Source organism: Pseudopodoces humilis, chromosome 9 (genome assembly GCF_049639895.1).
Source record: "Pseudopodoces humilis isolate 2021_Gansu_Grassland_sample_001 chromosome 9, ASM4963989v1, whole genome shotgun sequence".
NCBI lineage: Eukaryota > Metazoa > Chordata > Aves > Passeriformes > Paridae > Pseudopodoces > Pseudopodoces humilis.
This window is the reverse complement of record NC_142208.1, coordinates 33,407,806-33,425,934: the sequence shown is the minus strand read 5'-3', so window position 1 is coordinate 33,425,934 and position 18,129 is coordinate 33,407,806. Positions and strand designations below refer to the sequence as shown.

The 18,129-nt window shown below is 40.1% G+C and overlaps 2 protein-coding genes across 4 annotated transcripts; one reads left to right on the top strand and one right to left on the bottom strand.

Moving 5' to 3' along the window:
* Positions 1 to 21: 21 nt before the first annotated feature.
* On the bottom strand, positions 22 to 7,605 carry BCCIP (BRCA2 and CDKN1A interacting protein). The gene is made up of 7 exons (XM_005528839.2): positions 7,353 to 7,605; positions 5,946 to 6,020; positions 5,372 to 5,452; positions 4,555 to 4,647; positions 3,847 to 4,034; positions 2,523 to 2,700; positions 22 to 388 (listed from the first exon to the last, which is right to left on the bottom strand). The coding sequence occupies exons 1-7, from the start codon at positions 7,488 to 7,490 to the stop codon at positions 218 to 220; spliced, it is 924 nt and encodes a 307-aa protein (XP_005528896.1). The 5' UTR covers positions 7,491 to 7,605; the 3' UTR covers positions 22 to 217.
* A 53-nt stretch (positions 7,606 to 7,658) lies between these two features.
* UROS (uroporphyrinogen III synthase) lies at positions 7,659 to 17,321 on the top strand. 3 transcript variants are annotated; one of them, XM_088059738.1, is made up of 11 exons: positions 7,659 to 7,880; positions 8,185 to 8,306; positions 9,146 to 9,235; positions 9,975 to 10,058; positions 10,418 to 10,514; positions 11,714 to 11,788; positions 12,273 to 12,347; positions 14,769 to 14,852; positions 15,156 to 15,241; positions 15,812 to 15,910; positions 16,576 to 17,321. In XM_088059738.1, exons 3-11 carry the CDS (start codon positions 9,173 to 9,175, stop codon positions 16,714 to 16,716), a joined length of 804 nt encoding a protein of 267 aa, XP_087915864.1. In that variant the 5' UTR covers positions 7,659 to 7,880; positions 8,185 to 8,306; positions 9,146 to 9,172; the 3' UTR covers positions 16,717 to 17,321. The 3 variants fall into 3 exon arrangements, with proteins under 3 accessions (XP_087915864.1, XP_014113167.1, XP_005528924.1); XM_005528867.3 differs by lacking the exon at positions 8,185 to 8,306 and having other exon boundaries at positions 7,660 to 7,880; XM_014257692.2 differs by lacking the exons at positions 8,185 to 8,306; positions 11,714 to 11,788.
* Positions 17,322 to 18,129: the final 808 nt, after the last annotated feature.

Genomic DNA, 18,129 nt, shown 5'->3' with positions numbered 1-18,129 from the left:
AACATTGAACAGATGTTTGGGTTTTCTTTTGACACTAGGTTTTTATTGACTGCTTCATGATGATATCAAAGTAAAATAAGATGCAATATTTAAAAACACTCATTTGGTGGATATTTTTGGTTGCACAAAACCATTGACTCAACAGCAGTTCTGCAAATATTGTGAGGTCACAGTCCTGCACAGCTGCTCTATAAAATCCAGGTGTTTGTAGGGAAGCTCAGAGTGAGAGATAATCTTTGAGTTTATCCATAATTCCATGAATTCCATCAGCTGGGACTACAATAACTGTCCTCAGAGGCTTCATTGGTACATCATCAAAGGACCATCTGCCACCCAGACAGGTGTCACTTTCCTCTTGCACAGAGTAGCTGAATTTCAGAAGGGCTTTCTAAACAACAGAAATAAAAGCATTCAGATAAAAATGTTTAATTAGCATGAAGATAATACATTATTTAAACAAAATGAAAATAATGAACCTATTACGCCCATGCTTATTAAGTTTTTTCCCTTCTTGAAGTGTCCACCAAAAAGAACGACTGAAAAATCCACTGTTTAAAGTGTCTTAAACAATTTTCTTTTCACAGAATTTATATCATTCATATTAAATCCTATAATGATTGCTAGCAATCATTGGGATCAGAGAAACAACCTAGGAGGGATGGCAAAAAAAAAAAACTAAATCAATGTTCTGAGGCTCTGCTGCTTTCAGGGCCTACTCTTAAAACTGCCCAGAGTCCTAAAAATTAACCAAACTGTAAGAATATGAGTAGAAATCAAATATTAAAGGGATGGGCACCAATATGAATCCTGAGAAGAATTTCAGAAAGCTCTTGGAAAGGTTCCAGATGGCTGGAGCAATTGGAAGATCTATTCATGCTTCTCCAAACAGGCAGGTGTCTAGAGTGTGCCTGATTTCTTTTGAGGGGTATAAACCCCACATAGAAAGTCCCTTTTCATCAGCTTTCCTAGACAAAACTCCTGATGGATAAGAAAAACAACCTAATGAATGTTTCCAGTTCTCACACAAGTCAGATTAAGAACTTGGAGCTGAACAATCAAGTAGAAAAACATACCTGACTCCTTCCCTTTGGGGGAAAATTAAGATCCACTCTCTTTTTAGGTTTGCTTTCCACTAACTATATCAAGGCTTTAAATCTCATTTTGGATGAATTACCACATTAACTGAGTGGCTTTGCTCAAGAACAATTTGAGCACCTTTAATCAATTCCAAGTCTGGTTATAATAGATTTTCTGGTTATAATTTTAAGGAACAGAATAAAGCCCAGGGCAGTGCCAAGTGCAGGAAAAGGCTTCTCTCAGTTTGATATGGCTCCAAGTGCCTCACCACATTTAATGCTATTTTATGGCAATCTAATTAACATTATGTGTGATCAGGGAGGACAGACACTCAGCACTAATTTAACACACGTATTATTAAGTACAGAAAGACATTTAATTTAATACCCTACATAATGTTTAAAATGAATTGTTTTTAAACACTGGAAAGACTGTTAAAGAGAAAAACATGCTCAGTTTGAGTCTATCCTTTTGAGCTGAGAACTACTGGAGTTTAGATTAAAGCACACAATTAGCCTTTAATAAATAACAAAGCTGAGATAAATAAATACAAAATGGGCCTTCTAGAACAGAACACCCACGGACACATAAGCATCACAGGCTTCTCCCCAGCAGCTTTTCAATAACATTTTAGACAGAGTTCAGCTTCAGCTGTTTCAGTTGCTGTGGCAGGAACACAAAACCAAAAATCCCCAACTTGCTACTGCACAGAGGCTACAACACAATTCCCTACAGCTACCAGTGAATTCCCCCACTTATATCTCTCTCCTTCACAAGAAATAAAGTTACAGCCCTATCACAGCCTCTGTCAGAATGATTACACACAGGAGCCTTTGCCATTAACCACCCCATGCATGTGCAAGTCCTTTGCCCTGCAGGCACTGCCAGAAATGAAAAATAACAGTCTCCTGACAAAGTAATAATACTGTACAATAGTGCTTTTAAAGCTTTGGGAACCAAAAAAAAAAAATAAAAAAAGAAACCATGAAAAATTCTTTGCATTTCAAAGCACATTTTAAAATTTAATTTCCTGCATTTTCCCCTCACCTGATCTGGCTTGGGACCAGCAGAACTGTGTGGCCAGGTTGCCTTTGGAAATGGAAAGTTATATTTTCATCCCAGTGTTCAACCACTTTTTATTTATATACTTGCCCCAAGCAGAATAGAGACAGAAAAGGGAAGCAAGAGCCACTTCTTAGGAGCTCTGTAAGTTTTTATTCCGAGCATTTTTTGCAATTAACAGGTACCCAGAAGGAAACAGATAAATCAATACGCAAAAAGAGCTTGATTGCTCCTCTCTCAACACTACTCCAAAACACCCTGGATTTATTTTAGAAATATTTATGATCATCTTGATAAAAGCTCCCCTTGAATTTGAGGTGAAACATCTCTGGTTGATGATATGTAAAGAAAAAGAAGCATTTTAAATTAAATTATCACGTTACCTCATAAAAGAATTCTTCCTCTGCATTAGCAAACATTAATTCCTCCTTTGGCTGATTTCTCCCTTCCTTCCTCTTAGAATTGCTCTTCGCTGCTTCTGTAAAGGTCTTGCTGATAAGGAGGTAATAGTGGCACTTTCCACAGGGCTTGTTTGTTCTCTGTGCCTCAGTCAGCTCCTTCCTAAAGAGGAATAAATGTTTACACAAATTAAATCCTAAACAAGCGTCTAAGTAAACCTTACAATGTATTGGTATAGAAGGGATATTCAAATTACTGCCTATTCTTTTATGAGTACCTCAGAAAATCCATTTTGCAGATGCATTCCTGGTACTTAAACGTATTATTTGTATTTTAAACTATAAAAATAGGGATGTTTTTTCCACAGGTCACAGGATAACCCTTTTTCCCAGAATCCTGTTCATGGTAGAGTATCTGTGCAATGATTCTAAGTGCAGCTCTCCTTAAAAATACATCACATTATCCCTTTCTTGAGGAATTGGAACTGAAGAGACAGAAAATACTCTTGCTCACCCTTGTGTTCAACATGTTTTCACTCCAAAACCTTTAAGACAAAGAGGCTGAGATCTGAATTTGAGCTGTACCTGTGGTGACCTCAATCTGACTTCTAGTCTCATCTGACATGAGAGGAAAGACAAAAATGAAAGAAGAAAAAAATATGATCTCCATTCTATTACTGGCTCCTTATCCACCAAAATTTCCTTGCTCCCAGTTCTCAGCATGGCAGTAAAACAATGTAATGCTGTGTTTCAGTGGATTAATTTGTTTACATTCACAGCTTTTGATATAATCCATGAATTGGCAGAGATCAACCAGCACTTCTCCTGCTTTTTCATTACTTGAAACTAATCAGAACACTGCATATTAACATGGGCCAACACTAATTCACCTTTTAATCCTTTCCCTCAGTCCAAATCTCCCATTTCAGTGCCAGACATTAACAGAAACACCCAAGCTGCTCATTATCAGCATGCTAAAAAAGTTCTTTTTTAATTTTTCCTAGATCAGTGTGAAAATAATCTGCAATACAATAAACTGCAACATACACACAGCTCCTTCTGTAAAACACCATGTGTTCTCAAATTTTATCCTCTACAGAAGTTGAGAAGTTTTGTACCTTTATAAAGATAGAAAAAATATTCTAAAGAGTAACTAAAGAGCTTATATAAGTTTTTTTGTTCATGCTTTACCTGTATCTATAGCATCAACTTTCTTAACACAGCTCTATATACTTAAGAGTTATGAAAAATATGAAGAACAAAATACCATTCAACATCATGCAAGAAAAAAAAATACAAACAAACTTACTGGAGCTGCTGGTGCATGGGCAGAGCAATCTGTGGAGGGACATTGATGAACCTTTCACTCAGGATGAGCCCCACAGGCTTTGTGCTGTCGTTCAGGAGTTTACTCAGCTGTTCCACCACACGCTGCTCACAGCTCTGCTCACAGTGACTCAGAAGAAGCTCTTTGATTTGCTCAGCACACTGGGTGCCCTGCAATCAAAAGGTGCATTTTCTTTACCTGATACAACAACTACTTACACAAGAAAATGTCAACCTTGAATGTCAGCCTCAAGGGAACTTCCTACAGGCCTGGTGGTAATTTCCCTCAGCAGCCTCTAAAGCCCTGCACAACTGCTTTGAAATCAGTGTCCAGCACTAAAGCTCAGGGCAAACAAAGGTTGTGAAGTGATGGTAACAAGGAACTGCAACACCACAGCAAAACTCCAAACTGCAGAAACTCAAAGGGAATAAATACAAGAGACTCATAGCTCATTTGCCCTGGAATTACTAGGCCCAGTTTTAACTCTCTATTCCATTCTTTGCTTCATGTTTGACCCTCATCAAGTTACTGCATTCAAAAAAAGCTAAGCCACTTCAAGTTTGATAACCCCAGTCCTCTACAGAGGAATTCCAAATCCTGGTCCAGCTGTCCAGGCTTCTTACATAGGATGCAATCTCATTTATTACTGATGCTAATATTTACAACCAGATGTTACTGAGGAATACCAACCTTCCTTTCTGTTAAGTTCAAGCAGCTTATAAAACCAAATACTTCATCATCATCTTCTTCATCATCACTACTGTCTTCCTGCACTTCTGCTTGCTGTTGAATGAAAGGAAAAGCAACAACTCATATTGACATTCTATTTCCACTCTGTAGCAAAAGATGTTTTTCTTTCTAGGTGGTAACAGCAGATGAAAACCATTGAGGAAATCTGTACAAACACACACTGCAAATTTTGCTGCATCACTGAACATCTCAGGGTGCCCAGAGCCAGCTTTAGAGAGGGCCAGGTCATGCACTTTCTACAGCAGAGCTCTCTGAAAGGCACTAAAGGTTGATAGCTCACATTTAATAAGCAGCATCTCGGCCCAAGGGATGGCAATACTCTAAACAAAACCAATTTCATTAGTTTCTAATGTAGGGAAATAAACCTGGAATGTCTTGACAACCACAGAGCAATAAAACTTTGATAGGGAGGGGGACAAAGAGTCATGTCTTTGTAGGAAAGTCACAAGCTCCTGTTTCTTATGGAGATGGTAACAAACCTCTCCATTGCATTTTCAGCATTACTACACTGAAATTCAGGGAGTGAAAAGCCTTCCATACATAAAAAGAAACCAGCAATAACAGTATATCAAATTTCTTCTTTGCTTGAAAGTAGGCATGGAAAATTTCAGTTCCCACAGAAAAACTACTCTTAAAGCAGAAAAAACAAGAAAGAACACAAATAACACAGACAGGATCCCCTTCTGGAATACCAAAATCATGTCATTTCAATAAAGTAAGTATTGCACTTCAATTACAAATACAGTATCTGTCTTACCTTGATAATACTCCCAATATGGTTCTGTTGTATTAATAAATCAGTTAATTCAGCAGTGTTAACAGGAGCTTTTAGAAACAACTGGAAGACAGGAAACAAGTATTAAGTTTCAGGCACTGAGGGTATATCATGAACCACTTAGTAAAAAACAAAGTGAACTTTTTATTTATCTTCATTCATTATAATACTGCAAAAACTAACAATCAGGTGCTTCAGGTGCTTGCTTCTGCACCTTCCACATGCTGATATTTCCACACTGGTACCCTCTGGAGTTTGGTATGATCTGAAAGCTGTGGCTATTCCATCCCTGGAAGTGTCCAAGCCCAGGCTGGATGGAGCTTGGAGAAATCTGGGACAGTGGAAGGTATCCCTGCCCATGGCAAGGGGTAGCACTGGGTGGGCTTTAAAGTCCCTTCCAATCCAAACTGCTCTGGGATTATCTAATAAAAGGAAGCAAAGTAATATATAAAAGCTATAAATCAATACAGAGAATGTGAACTGATGTCTTTGCATAACTCCTTAGATACTATTTATCAATGGACATATCAACCAAGCTAACAAGTAGTCACAGTACCTGCTGTAGTAACTTCTTTATCCCATTGTAGTCATTGTCAGATATGGAATGTGCTTCAAATTCAATATTCACTTCCTGTGGAGTAAAACAGAGGATATCACACACGCCTGGCAAGAAGTTATATCAGAACAAAGCTAACCTGTGGGAAACTTGAAGACAAGTAATGGCAAACAGCAGAAACAGAACTTATTTCCACCTCGCAGTAATCTCAGTGATTATTATCACTTCTCCTGTGATCTTTAGAGAACTGTGAAAGAAACTTTTCAAAACTGACCCACCAACTGTGTCATGAACAAACCTTTAATGTTCTGCTCCTGCCATCTGGGCCACACAATTACACCTATTGTAGCCACAGACTCTTCATGTAGAGAGGTTTGATCCAGGCACTTCAGCCCTGGGAACTTCAGGAGTGGGGTGTAACGCCTTAGCTAAAGGTGAAGATTGCTCGGTGAAGATTGCTCCAGACATTTAAATAATTACATCCAAACCCACTATTCTGCTATTTCCCCAAATCCTCCTGGCATCATTAACCCCACTGGGGACCTCTGCAAATGATGAGACCCAGGCACTGCAGCAGCCACAATGGGAACTGCTGAATCTCTTTCCACAACAAATGCTGGGATGTCTACCAACATTTTTATTGGTATTCAATATTAAAAGTCACACCTGTCAAGGTTACTCTGCCTACCTATTCCACTGTTCAAGATCATTCAAAGTTATTTTGCCTTTTAATTGCCAGTTTCAATTACACTTCCCGAGTAACGTCAACAACTCAGCCTTACTTTTGCCACTCTCCAAATCCCACATCGAGGTCATGGCCTTTGCTGACCAGTGGAAGAACAGTGTTAAAGACCTGTTTGTAATGTAGAAAACAGGCACACAATCCCTCGGGAGGCAGTAAAGTTCAGGAGGCACTGGCACAGGCTGCCCTGGATCCCTGGGAACATCCAAGGCCAGGCTGGACACAACTTAGAAAACCCTGGGAAAGAGGGATGTGTCCCTGCCCATGGCAGGGTATTTAAGGTCCTTTCCAAACCAAACTATTCTGGGATTTTATAACAAAAGGAAGCAAACTAATACAATAATAAAACATAGCAGAATATAATAGAAGAGCGAATCTGTGCTGAAAGCACCATTTCCAAGCAGCCGCCTCCAGCCCCGCATCCGAGCGGACACGCCAAGGGCCAGGCCTGTATATCTGAGGCCTCGGGGAGCCCGACACTTGAAAAACAATTAAAAAATTAAAAACTTTCAGCAACAACAAGGCAGCGAACACACTTTGGATCGCTGCTCCCAGAGGAGCCCGCAGGGGCACAAGCCCTTCCTTCCCGAGCCCCTTCCCAACATCCCCCTGACAATTCCCGGCCGCTCCCGTCCCCCGCAGCTCTGGGAGCCCGTCCCTCTCACCTCATCGATGGGCGACTCCGAGTCCGAGCCCCCCGAGCTCTCGGAGCCGCTGTCGGAGGCCTCGGAGCTGCCGGAGCCGCTGTGGGAGCCGTGTTCCCCGGCGGGTCCCCGCGCCCGGCGCTTGGCCGGCGTGGCCATGGCACGGCGAGTCGCGGGATGTCGCCGAATGTCGCGACAGAGAGCGGCAGACAGCGCCCGGCGAGCGCCGAGGGGCCCGGGCAGCCTGAAGGGGGAGGCGCGTCCCGGCCCGCCCCTGTCCCCGCAAAGCCGGATTTCCTCTTCGTGCTGTGGAGTCACTTCCTTGCCGAGGGAATCCCTTGTGGGAGCGGCTGTCCGGAGTTAAATCCGGCTCCCAGCGGCGTTTGGAGTCCCCGGCCCGGCGCTCGCGGCTCTGGGCTGGGGACACGGTGGGGAGCGGGGCTCGGTGATCCTGGAGGGCTTTTCCACCCTCCCTGATCCTGGGATTCCGTTCCGCTTTAAAAGGAACAGAGTGTCCTGAGCATCTCCGACATTAGCAAAAAAATTACTGTAAGTAAAAACTAGCGTTTGTAAAAATCGCCAATTAAAACAGGATTCGGCCGCTCGCTGCTTGCTCTAAAAATTGTGTCCCGGCTTTCCCTGAAGCAAATTCCCTGGATAATTCCAGAAAAAGCAGCAGAAAAGGGTGGTAGGGAGAGCAGAGTAAGCACAACGTGATTCTGGTCTTTATAAAAAAATGCCAGTCGGGAAACTGCGTTGAAATATCCTAAGCACTGAAGAAATGCTCATTAATGATCAAGCCTCAGTTATGTGGAACGTGTTCCATTTAACACTTTGTGTCTAATTAATGAAGAGAGGTGTGTGTTAATGAGGCCGTGGAAAGAAGAGAGCATTGGGCACACACGGTTGTCAGCCAGAAGAAATGCAAGGCACGGAGCCTTGGGATGTAATTCCAGCTTTATAAATACGCTTCAAGTAGGTTCAAATTTTCGTGTTCCCTTTAAAGCATCAAATACATCTGTTTTTTGTTTTTTTGTTTTTTTTTTTTTTGAAAGCTGTGTTTGCTCTGGGAGCAATTAGGTCATTGCCAAAATACAAATACTGATATCCAGGGAAAGCATTTAGAGGAAGATAAATTTTCCTATGTATGTGATGTATCAGGAAAATACCACACTGGTATTTGGGGTAAATGTGTGCTAAGAGAGTGGATTTCTGATTGTATTATTCGTGTATTTGCTTACGTTTTGTAACTTTGAATTTAGCAAAGCTTGTAAGGAACTGAGAAGTATCATCTTCCATTTTTATGGCAGAATAGATGTCTTCTGCCTTGTTTCCTAGAGTATCAGAGAAGGCATAGGAATATTTTCTATATTATTGTAGATGTATAAATGTGTGCATAAAGACACATATTAAATCAGTATCTTTGCATACTCATTTTGATGAGCAGAGGGTGAAAACTAGCATGGAAATTAATAGAATAAATAACTTTTATAGCTAGACAATGATTCAATTGCAGAACGTGCTGGCATTGTAGGGCTTGTTCCTGCTTTTACAAAAGGTTCTTTAAAATGTGTTCCCTTTGATGAGTTCCATTAGAGCCTTTTCTTGAGGCAGTGTTATCTAAAGGCAGCATATTATTTTCTGCCCTTATCAGGGTGGTTGTTCCTGCCTGCAGAATGCACAATAACTGCTTACTCATTGTGTAGGGAACAGTACAACTGGTAGCAACCCAGTTCTTGGAGTTGTTAAGGTCACTGCTGGAGTAAAAAAGTCCTCTAGATCTAATTTAGATAAATTCCATTCTTGTATTTCAGGGTTCTGCTGTGCTTCCTTGGTGAACAATGAAGGTGCTGCTGCTGAAGGATCCCAAAGACAAAGATTCGGGACCAGATCCATATATTAAAGTGAGTAAACGTTGAGAAAATTTAAAAAATGTGTCACTTCATTATTAAATCTGAATGCAACTGTTTCAAGTAGAAAAAGGGGCTTAATCAATATAAGGAGTGCTTGTCTGAAATTATGTTAAGAGAAAAAGTATCTTAGAAAATATGCCCTTCCTGCAAATAATGTTATTAATTATGGGACATTTGTGCTGATTTCATTGTAAAGCTCTCAGCCAAGTACTGATATTAAACCAGCTTCTTTTGAAGTAGTTACTATTGATTATGTTCATATGGACAGAATAAAGATTACAGAAATTCTTTGTATTTCTACTGGGAATGTGATGTGAAACAGAGGTTACCTGTTGCTGGGGTTCCTTCTGCTGCTGCCCTTGAGTAAATCTCACTCATAACAGCAAGAATTCCTGATACAGGAGGATTATTTCTTTAGGAGAGACCTATTGCCAGAATTACAGAGATGTGCAGGGACATTTGCAGGACTGGGTGGTCACTTGGGGACTTCAGAGTTACATGCTGGTGTCTCCTGTACCTCAGAAGGCCACAGTCCCACAGCTGTTTGTTTAATAAAATGTTGTAATATAAAATAATTAACAAATCCAAAGTAGATTTACCAGGGAAAAGAAATAAAATGCCTTTCTATTTTGCTTTAGCAAAGAGAAATGCTTGTGCTGACTTAGCCCTTTGAAAAAGCAAAAATGCTGTTTGGGATTTATTTCAAGAGCCGCAAACCTTTTCTTGATAGGAATTAGGATCATACAGCTTGGAAGCAACGTTGATCCCAGTTTTGTCATTTGAATTCACCTCTCTTGACCGCTTATTTGACAAGGTAAGTTTGAAATTCTTTCAGTTGTCTTATTTCCAACAGGATTTGGTTGCCAAGATCCCATTTCATCATTCTCTGTGGATGGTACCTCTTTTAGTGTTGCCACAAGCCAGCTTTGTACAGTAAAATTCCATGTACACCATCCAGGACCTTGTCCCTGCTTGTTAAAGAATTAAATTGGTCAGAGAGAATTCACATTTATATTGTGTGACCATAGTCACAAATATTGGGGCATTTCAGGCAATTATTGAAGCTGTTCTGTTTGTCATGAGGTTATAAATAATTGATCAACTGATTTTTTAAATTGATTTACTAATTAATTTATTTTTTTTTTACTTCTTAAATTTACTGTTTGTAAATAGCTTTCCCATCCAGAGTGCTATGGAGGCCTAGTTTTTACCAGCCCAAGAGCATTAGAAGCCATCAAGATTTGTTTGAAAGAGAAGAGTAAAAAAGAAGGTAAGTACATATTAATATTCCTTGGTCTTTTTCTTCCAGCATCTTGTGAAGTTGGATTTCATTGAATTTTATTTCACTCACCAGTAGATACTTGGAGCATGATTTTTTTAAAAAAATCTGAATTTCATAGTTCTTTTAGCATCCTAAAGGGCTCATGCTACATTGAGCTTTTAAGGGTTGTATTTTCCTCACCTAAAAATGAAAGAAAGCAGCTTTTGGTGCAAATTAATAATTAGTGAGTGCTCTTCTAGCTCTGGTCCTCTCATGCAGAAGGAATATTTTGCTGCAGTGCCTGGTTTGCTTGCTGACTGCTTTCTTCCCTTAAAGAGAAGATCATCTCATAAAACCTGGCCATTACTTCTGTGCCTGTATAATGCATATGAAATGCTTCAGAAAAAGGGAGTTCTCTGGCTTGAATAAGAAATTTCTCAAGTGAATTAATTATTAGCTAAAAAATGGTGAAGAAGTGCTGATGTATAAAAGTCAACAGATCAGGGGTGAGGAAGAAAGAATCAGGATTCTAAATAGAAATATCCATCACAATGAAATGTCAAATCCTTGTAAACTCTTCCAAATTCTTGTGTTGGGTGATTCTGGCATGGAGTTTCTACTTTACCTGCTCCATTTTTGGCCTGTGGACAAATCAATGTCCTGTGAGTAAGGTTACACCCTGGAGTGAGCAGTAAATGCACTGAGACCCTCAGTTTATTGTAGCATTTGCAGCAGCAGAGGACAGTATATTAAGATTTTAGGTCAAAAGTAATCTCTTCTCTAAATTTCATCCCTAATCTTGATTAGGACTTTTGGAAAATACATATTTTCATAATAAAAATGGGTCTCTAATTTCTATTTGGGTTCCTTTCAAAGGCATTAAATCCTTGGGTTTTTTTCCTTCCGGTTTTTATTTTTACTGTTGTGGTTTGTATTTCTTTTTTCACTCCCAGGAGTCCCAGGTAAAACTCAGTGTCCTGTGCTGCTCTGGTTGAAACAAGACAGTAAAAAACTTGGTTTATCTGTTTTTGATCCATTAGGATTTGTACATCCAGATTTGCTGAATGTGTAGTGCAATTTTAGTTATTATTATCATCATTTTGCTGTATTTGTGGATTAAACAGAAGTCCAAATAGTCATTTAGCATTCACATTCTGTTGCCATGTGCTTAAATTTAATTTAATTTAGTATAATTTAATGTTTTTCAGCCTGGTCAAAATCTCTTAAACAAATGTGGAATATCAAACCAACATATGTGGTAGGAAAAGCTACAGCTTCTTTAGGTAAGCTGGGGTTTAAAAAAAGAAAAGTTGGCTAAATCTGGCTTGTAAGTACAATTTTTGGAGGAGGAGCTGCTGTTCAAGGGTGCTGAGAAAAAAAAATTAAGTTTTAGAATTGGTTAATTTGGAAGAGAGGTAGTTATATAAACATTAGAATTATCCATGCTCCAGGCAAGGATATCCATGGATATAATCCAGCCTCTGGATTTCTGCTCTTTGTGCTGTAATGTGATGGTCACTGCTTGAAAAATTGGGTCAAAATAGGAAAAAAAAACCCTCTTTGTTCTTCATTTGAATGTGGTTTTGTCATTGCCTTTGGAAATGAAATTGGGTGAAAGGGATTCTAACCTGGTTGAGATTGTGCTCAAATTATTTTGTGGGCTTGGACCAAGCTGTGCCTCCCTTTCCATCCCAGGCTTCTATGACAGCAAATCTGAATTCTTCTCATTGTTTTCCATGTTTTTTTCTTTGCTGCTTTTGGTTCTAGTGGAAGAAATTGGTCTTATTCCACAAGGAGAGAAGGCTGGAAATGCTGAGAAATTAGCTGAATATATTTGTTCAAGTAAGTGGCTAAAATGTTAAATTAAAGTAATGTCCCTTCCATCAGTTCAGAATTTCCTTGATGTAAAATCAAGTGCACAGTGAGGCAAAAATACTCCATATACAAGATAATTAATTTGCATGTAATCTTAGATCCTCTAGGTAATTAATAAATACTATTTAAGCCAGCAGAAAAAAGTTAATTTTTACTGGAAGATCAGAGTTACAATGACTGGAAATTACTGCTAAACCAGAAGATTTAAATGTTGGTGACTTTCCCCAAAATTACCCTGTGGTTTCAGAGGGATCTGGTTTTCAGCACCAAAGCTGAGTGGTTTTGAAGAAATTAAAGTGATACTTTAAGTTTTGTTTAACCATTTTGCAGTGGTTAAATCTGTAATGCTTCTCAACCTATTATCAGATTATTGGGGGATTTTAAAAGTCTATTTGCTGTCTTCTTCTGTTTTTACTCTAATTTGTTTAAATTTCCCCTAGCAATAAGGAAGATACTTAGACTTAAGGGTTGTTTATTTTTTGAGGATGGCTCAGCAGAAGTTGTGAAAAAGTTTTTGTACAGTTGTGAGAGAGCTGCTGAGCAAAGTCTGCCCAGCAGCAGAGATTTATAGGGAAAAGAAAAATGGGGAAAAAGCTGGGAAGGATTGTTTTTGCTGGGCACAGTGCTCTCCAATCCACTGGCAAATAAAATACTTCACTTCTAAGGAATATTTAATGATAAAAATGAGAGTTGCCAAAACAAGATGAAATAATAAATTCTGAAAATTAAAAGTACAACACAGGTATGTCATAAGTGAAGAATAACCAATTTCTCCTGTTCAGCAGATGTATTAAAGCAAATAAAGCTTTCAGCTGATTTTTTAGTGCTGGAAAATCTACTTCTGGCAATGAATTAATATTTGCTAGGGATTTTTTCGAGCAGAAAGACAAGAGAAATACCTGTTTATTGTGTTGAATGAAGGTGAAAAAAATTAACCAAGCAGTGATTTCAGTCAGTGGAGCCTGTTTGTTGTTGAGACATAGAAATATCCTCCAGGATTTATTGGGCTGTGCATATTTAAATGCTCTCAGCTGATCAAGTGCTTTATAACAACCTTGGAAGTACAGATGAAATTATCTCATGTTCCCTATTATGTATAAATTCAATTTTGTTTGTGCATAAATAAATAAATGAAAAGAATAGCTATGAATTTCTTGTATCATGAGAGGTTATTGCCAGAATAAAAATAAAAACTGAAATAATGACATGTTTTTGTCATCACCTTTTGTGCTCTGGTACCCAATTTAAGGGATTGGGAAATAAAGGAATTTATTCCAATACTTGTCTGCCTTATTCTTCTCAAGGCAAATATTTGGCTACAGAAGCAGGAGATCCCAGTCCTTGTGTTGTTCAGGCCTACCAAGGAATTTTTCTGTGCCAAAAGAATTGGTGTTTGTTTACAGGTATCACAATTTCAAATAACTGCCATGACTCGCAGGAGAATTGATGCTGGAACGTCCCAATCTTATTTAATTTTAAAATATTTTTGACATTGTGAGCTAAGTTCATTCTTCCTCTAATTCGTAATTTTAATTTAATCTGTGGTTTCTAATAAAAGCTCAGTGTGCACTCAGGACACTCAGGGGTGTCTGGGTTGACTCCTACAAGGGTCTTTCTGTTTGATTTTCACTCTGCTGCCCTTTTATCCAAGAACATCTGTATGCATAAACCAACAATCTCCTTCCAGCACTTAAAAGCATATTTTCTTTAGTAATTGTCTCTTAAAAATGTATTAACAAATCTGAGTTAGTAATAGACTAATTTCATTTCTTTGGAAAGCTGAATGCAAAGCCATATCAATCTGTGTTGAATTTCATCTTGAAATTTTTGCTGTGCTTATTTATGGAAAAGGCAAAAATTGTGCAAAGCAAGTCTGTTGTTAAATTCCTAATTTGACAAAAGCAAGTGAGGATATCCACTCCCACCCCAGCAGTGCAATCAGAATCCTTTTTCCCTGGGGAATTAAGAAAATGGAATTGCAGATAGACCAAAACTTTTCAGCACAGTAATGTTCTTTCCTTTGTCTGCCTGAATATTCTCTTTTAGAGAGCTCTGTCATTTATTGAGTGGGACAGATTTTAAATATCAAACTGAGGCAGGTTGTGTTGAGGAGGAGATAAAGTGCATTTCTATTTCCCTTGCCCTTCTACAAAGGAAGTTATCTTTTTAGCCAATATTCATATTCTAGTTATGGGATATTTTTAATGTTCCTACTAAGTAGCCTCTGTCCTGTGAATTGAGGCTGCAGATGTTTTCTGTTATCTTAGAGCTGTGTCTGTGGTGAGGCATTTTATAAATCAGCACTTGATACCTTTAAAATGTATTAAATCACATTTACTCTTTATTAAAGGCCTGAGTTAATTAAAGTTCTTGTTTGTGTGTTTACAGGAGAGAAACCCAGTTCCTCAGCTCTCCTATTTCCTTGTGGAGCCCTGAAAAGAGAAGTACTTCCCACAGCGCTGAGAGAAAAAGGTTGAACTTCCCCTGGAGACCCATTTTAATTAGTCAGTGATGAGAAAAGTTGTATCTAAAGCTTGTGAACCAAATTGGAAGAAGTAAAAGTGGAACTTCTGAGGAGAGGATGGGAATAAGCCCTGGGAGGTTGGATGGCTGCCCACAGCCCTGGGATGTGCAAATCCTTCACAGAACGTTTATGTGTCTTTTTAGCCTAAAATAGTTACACTTAAGTGCAGTTAGGATGACGTGAGTGCTGAATTGAAATGATAGAAATGGATGAATAAATGAACGAATGATGACTGCATGTCCACATTACAGGCATACCCCTGGAAAGCCTCACTGTTTATCAAACAACCCAGCACCCTGATCTGCAGGAATCTTTGAGCAGTTACTTCTCCCAGCAGGTACTGGGCACTGATGTAGTTTGGGATTTTCTGAGGCAGGTGACAATGCCTTCTGGAATATTTCTTTCTTTAAAGTAGTGGAACTGAAATATCACTGGGTATCTTTGCTGTGTATCGCAGATTAGAATCCAGGAGTAATCTGCCCTATGTCGTTTGTGTAAAAGTAATCATTGCTTTTTAATTTTCCAATATTGGCTTTCTGATTTTTTCACTTTAGGAGCCTCTGTCATAGAATTACGGAATCATGGAATGGTTTGGGTGGGAAGTTAAAGCTCTTCCTGTCCTGCCCCTGCCATGGGTGGGGACACCTTCCCCTGTCCCAGGCTGCTCCAAGCCCTGTCCAGCCTGGCCTTGGGCACTTCCAGGGATCCAGGGGCAGCCCCAGCTGCTCTGGGCACCCTGTGCCAGGCTCTGCCCACCCTGCCAGGAACAATGCCATCCCAATATCCCATCTAACCCTGCCCTCTGGCACTGGGAGCCATTCCCTGTGTCCTGGCACCATGTCCAAGGCACTGGCACACTGCGGGAGCAGGGAGTGAGCTGTGCCAACCTCTGCTTGCTTTCACCCAGGGGATCCCTGCGAGCGTCGTGTTCTTCAGCCCATCTGGTGTCAAATTCTGCCTCCAGCACATCCAAAAGCTTTCGGGGGACTTGATCAACCAAGTCAAGGTATCTTAGAAATGGTGGAATACAAGAGGCAGTAAATTTGGGGTGGGCAAATGTGTTAGAAAGGCTGTCACAACCACTGCAAACCTTGATTTTATCTGTGGTTTATTTCTCTGAAAAAAAAAACAACCAGTTTATAGCAAATACAAATGTTATTATATAGAATTCTAGAATCTCAGAATGGTTTGGGTTGGAAGGGATCTTAAAACCCATCTTGTTCCACCCCCTTGCCATGGGCAAGGACACCTTTCTCTACACCAGGTCACTCCATCCCCATCCATTCTGACCTTGGTTGGATTTTAAAAAAGAAATTGTTTTCACCTGGCATGTTTTCCCCAACCAATCTCCCACACCTCCACTGGGACAGACTTCATTTTCTCTGAGTGATGTGATGGTGTGAGGAGCTGTTGCTTGCACCAAGCTGCAGCTGATTAAAATTCCTTTCACTTTTCCCTGTTCCATGAGACTCAGAGCTTTCAGTGTTTGTAATGCCGAGATAAACACTCATCTTCCCTGAGTCACTGCTAAGTAGCTCCAATGATGGGTGGATTTTAATGCTGCAAATCTTCAGCCTGAGCTGGTCAGTGCAGCTGGGGAGGCTGAGCTGGGAGGACAGAGCTGGGTGATGGTGCTGTGCCTGAGCATTTACAGTGGAAATGTCCCTGCAGTTCGCTGCCATCGGCCCCACCACAGCAGAGGCCCTGCAAGGCGCTGGCATCGCCGTGAGCTGCACTGCGGGGAGCCCCACGCCCCAGGACCTGGCTGCTGCCATCCACAGAGCCCTGCAAAACTGCTCTGTGCCCCAGTGAGAGCCCAGCAAGGTCCATGTGGTGCTCCAGGAGGGGTTTTCCAATTTGCAGACCTACTGTCCTACAAAAAAGTGGCTTTTTGGGATTGTGAAGCACTGTCCTGGTCAGGGATGGGTGGGAGAAGGTTGCACCTAAATCTCTTAAGAAATCTGGAATCTGTCCAGCATCCTTGAAGCATCCAGCTATTCCCTTTCCTCCTGTGTGTACTGTGACGATTTTACCCTTGAAAAGACGCTGTGAACACTGAGACACTGAAATCAGCCCCACACCTGACCTCAGGTATCTCCCAGCACAGCTCAGGTTGGATTTCTCTGGATCAGTTTTACTTGCACATCTTTTGTAGGAAAAACCCCCATATTCCAATGAAGTATTTTCTTTTGTAAACTTGTTGTTCTGCTATACAAATATTTGAAAAAGAATGGTGATTGTAGATTCTTAGTGGAACAGGAGAATTCTTGCAGTGAAGTTTCTCTGTGTGGGGCTAATTCAGGGCAGCTGTTGGCCCTTGCTACCCTGACAGGGTCTTAAAAATGAGTTTTTGGTTTCTGTTCCTGTAAAGAAGGATTTATTAACATGGAAATAAACTGGCTTATCAGAATTAATAATGGTGTTAGAGTTGTCTGTTGTGGATGTGTTTTATGCTTTAATTGTTTATCTCTGAAAGGGGAAAAAATAATCCTGTTTAGCACTAGAGCTCCTCCAGCTAATGCTTCACAGGAGATTTGAAACGTAATATACTCATTTATAATCCTCCTGAAAGTCATTTGTGTTGCTAGCACAGTGCTGAGGTTCCTGGAATCACAGAGAAACCCTCATTTGCTGCACAGTTCAGGTGAAGTCTGAGGATGGGACCTGGATTTCCATCCACGTGAGAGGCTCCACACCTGGAACAAGAGGGAACCTGGACCCAGTTCTGTTCCTATAACCTGAGTAATTCCAGAGTGTGGGTTCATCAGTCACACTGGGCACAGGAGGACAAATGTTTGGCTTATGAAACACTTCCCTTTCTCAGGCTGAAATGGAGGAGGGTACAAACTGCTCGAAGATCACAGAATCCCAGGATGGTTTGGGTTGGAAGGGACCTTAAAAAGCTCATCTAGTTCCATATGACTGCATGTAAAACCCATTTCTAGCTTTCCATAAAGTGGTTTATATTGTTCTTATGCAATAATGAACCATATTGATTTGCAGAAGAACATCAGGACATCAGATGTTAAATTCTGGAAAATTTTATCTTCAAATAATACATATTAGCAAAAAAACCAGTGTTGTCACATGTTGAGGGTAAGACCCCAATCAGTGTTAGATTCGAGTTTACAGATAGTTTTTCTGTCTTTCAAATATTTTTAATTCTGTTGAGCAGTTTGCTGCTCTGAGGAGGGCCATAACCAAGAAAAATGAGGCAGATTGATG

Bases quoted from the DNA above. Each gene is read 5' to 3' on its own strand.
- UROS (XM_088059738.1), top strand. From the start codon at position 9,173: ATGAAGGTGCTGCTGCTGAAGGATCCCAAAGACAAAGATTCGGGACCA. The intron at 11,789-12,272 runs GTAAGCTGGGGT...TTTTGGTTCTAG, and splicing joins AAAAGCTACAGCTTCTTTAG to TGGAAGAAATTGGTCTTATT. The intron at 12,348-14,768 runs GTAAGTGGCTAA...GTGTGTTTACAG, and splicing joins AGCTGAATATATTTGTTCAA to GAGAGAAACCCAGTTCCTCA.
- BCCIP (XM_005528839.2), bottom strand. From the start codon at position 7,490: ATGGCCACGCCGGCCAAGCGCCGGGCGCGGGGACCCGCCGGGGAACAC. The intron at 5,453-5,945 runs GTACTGTGACTA...CCTGTCTTCCAG, and splicing joins TAAAGAAGTTACTACAGCAG to TTGTTTCTAAAAGCTCCTGT. The intron at 389-2,522 runs GTAACGTGATAA...TCTGTTGTTTAG, and splicing joins AGGAAGAATTCTTTTATGAG to AAAGCCCTTCTGAAATTCAG.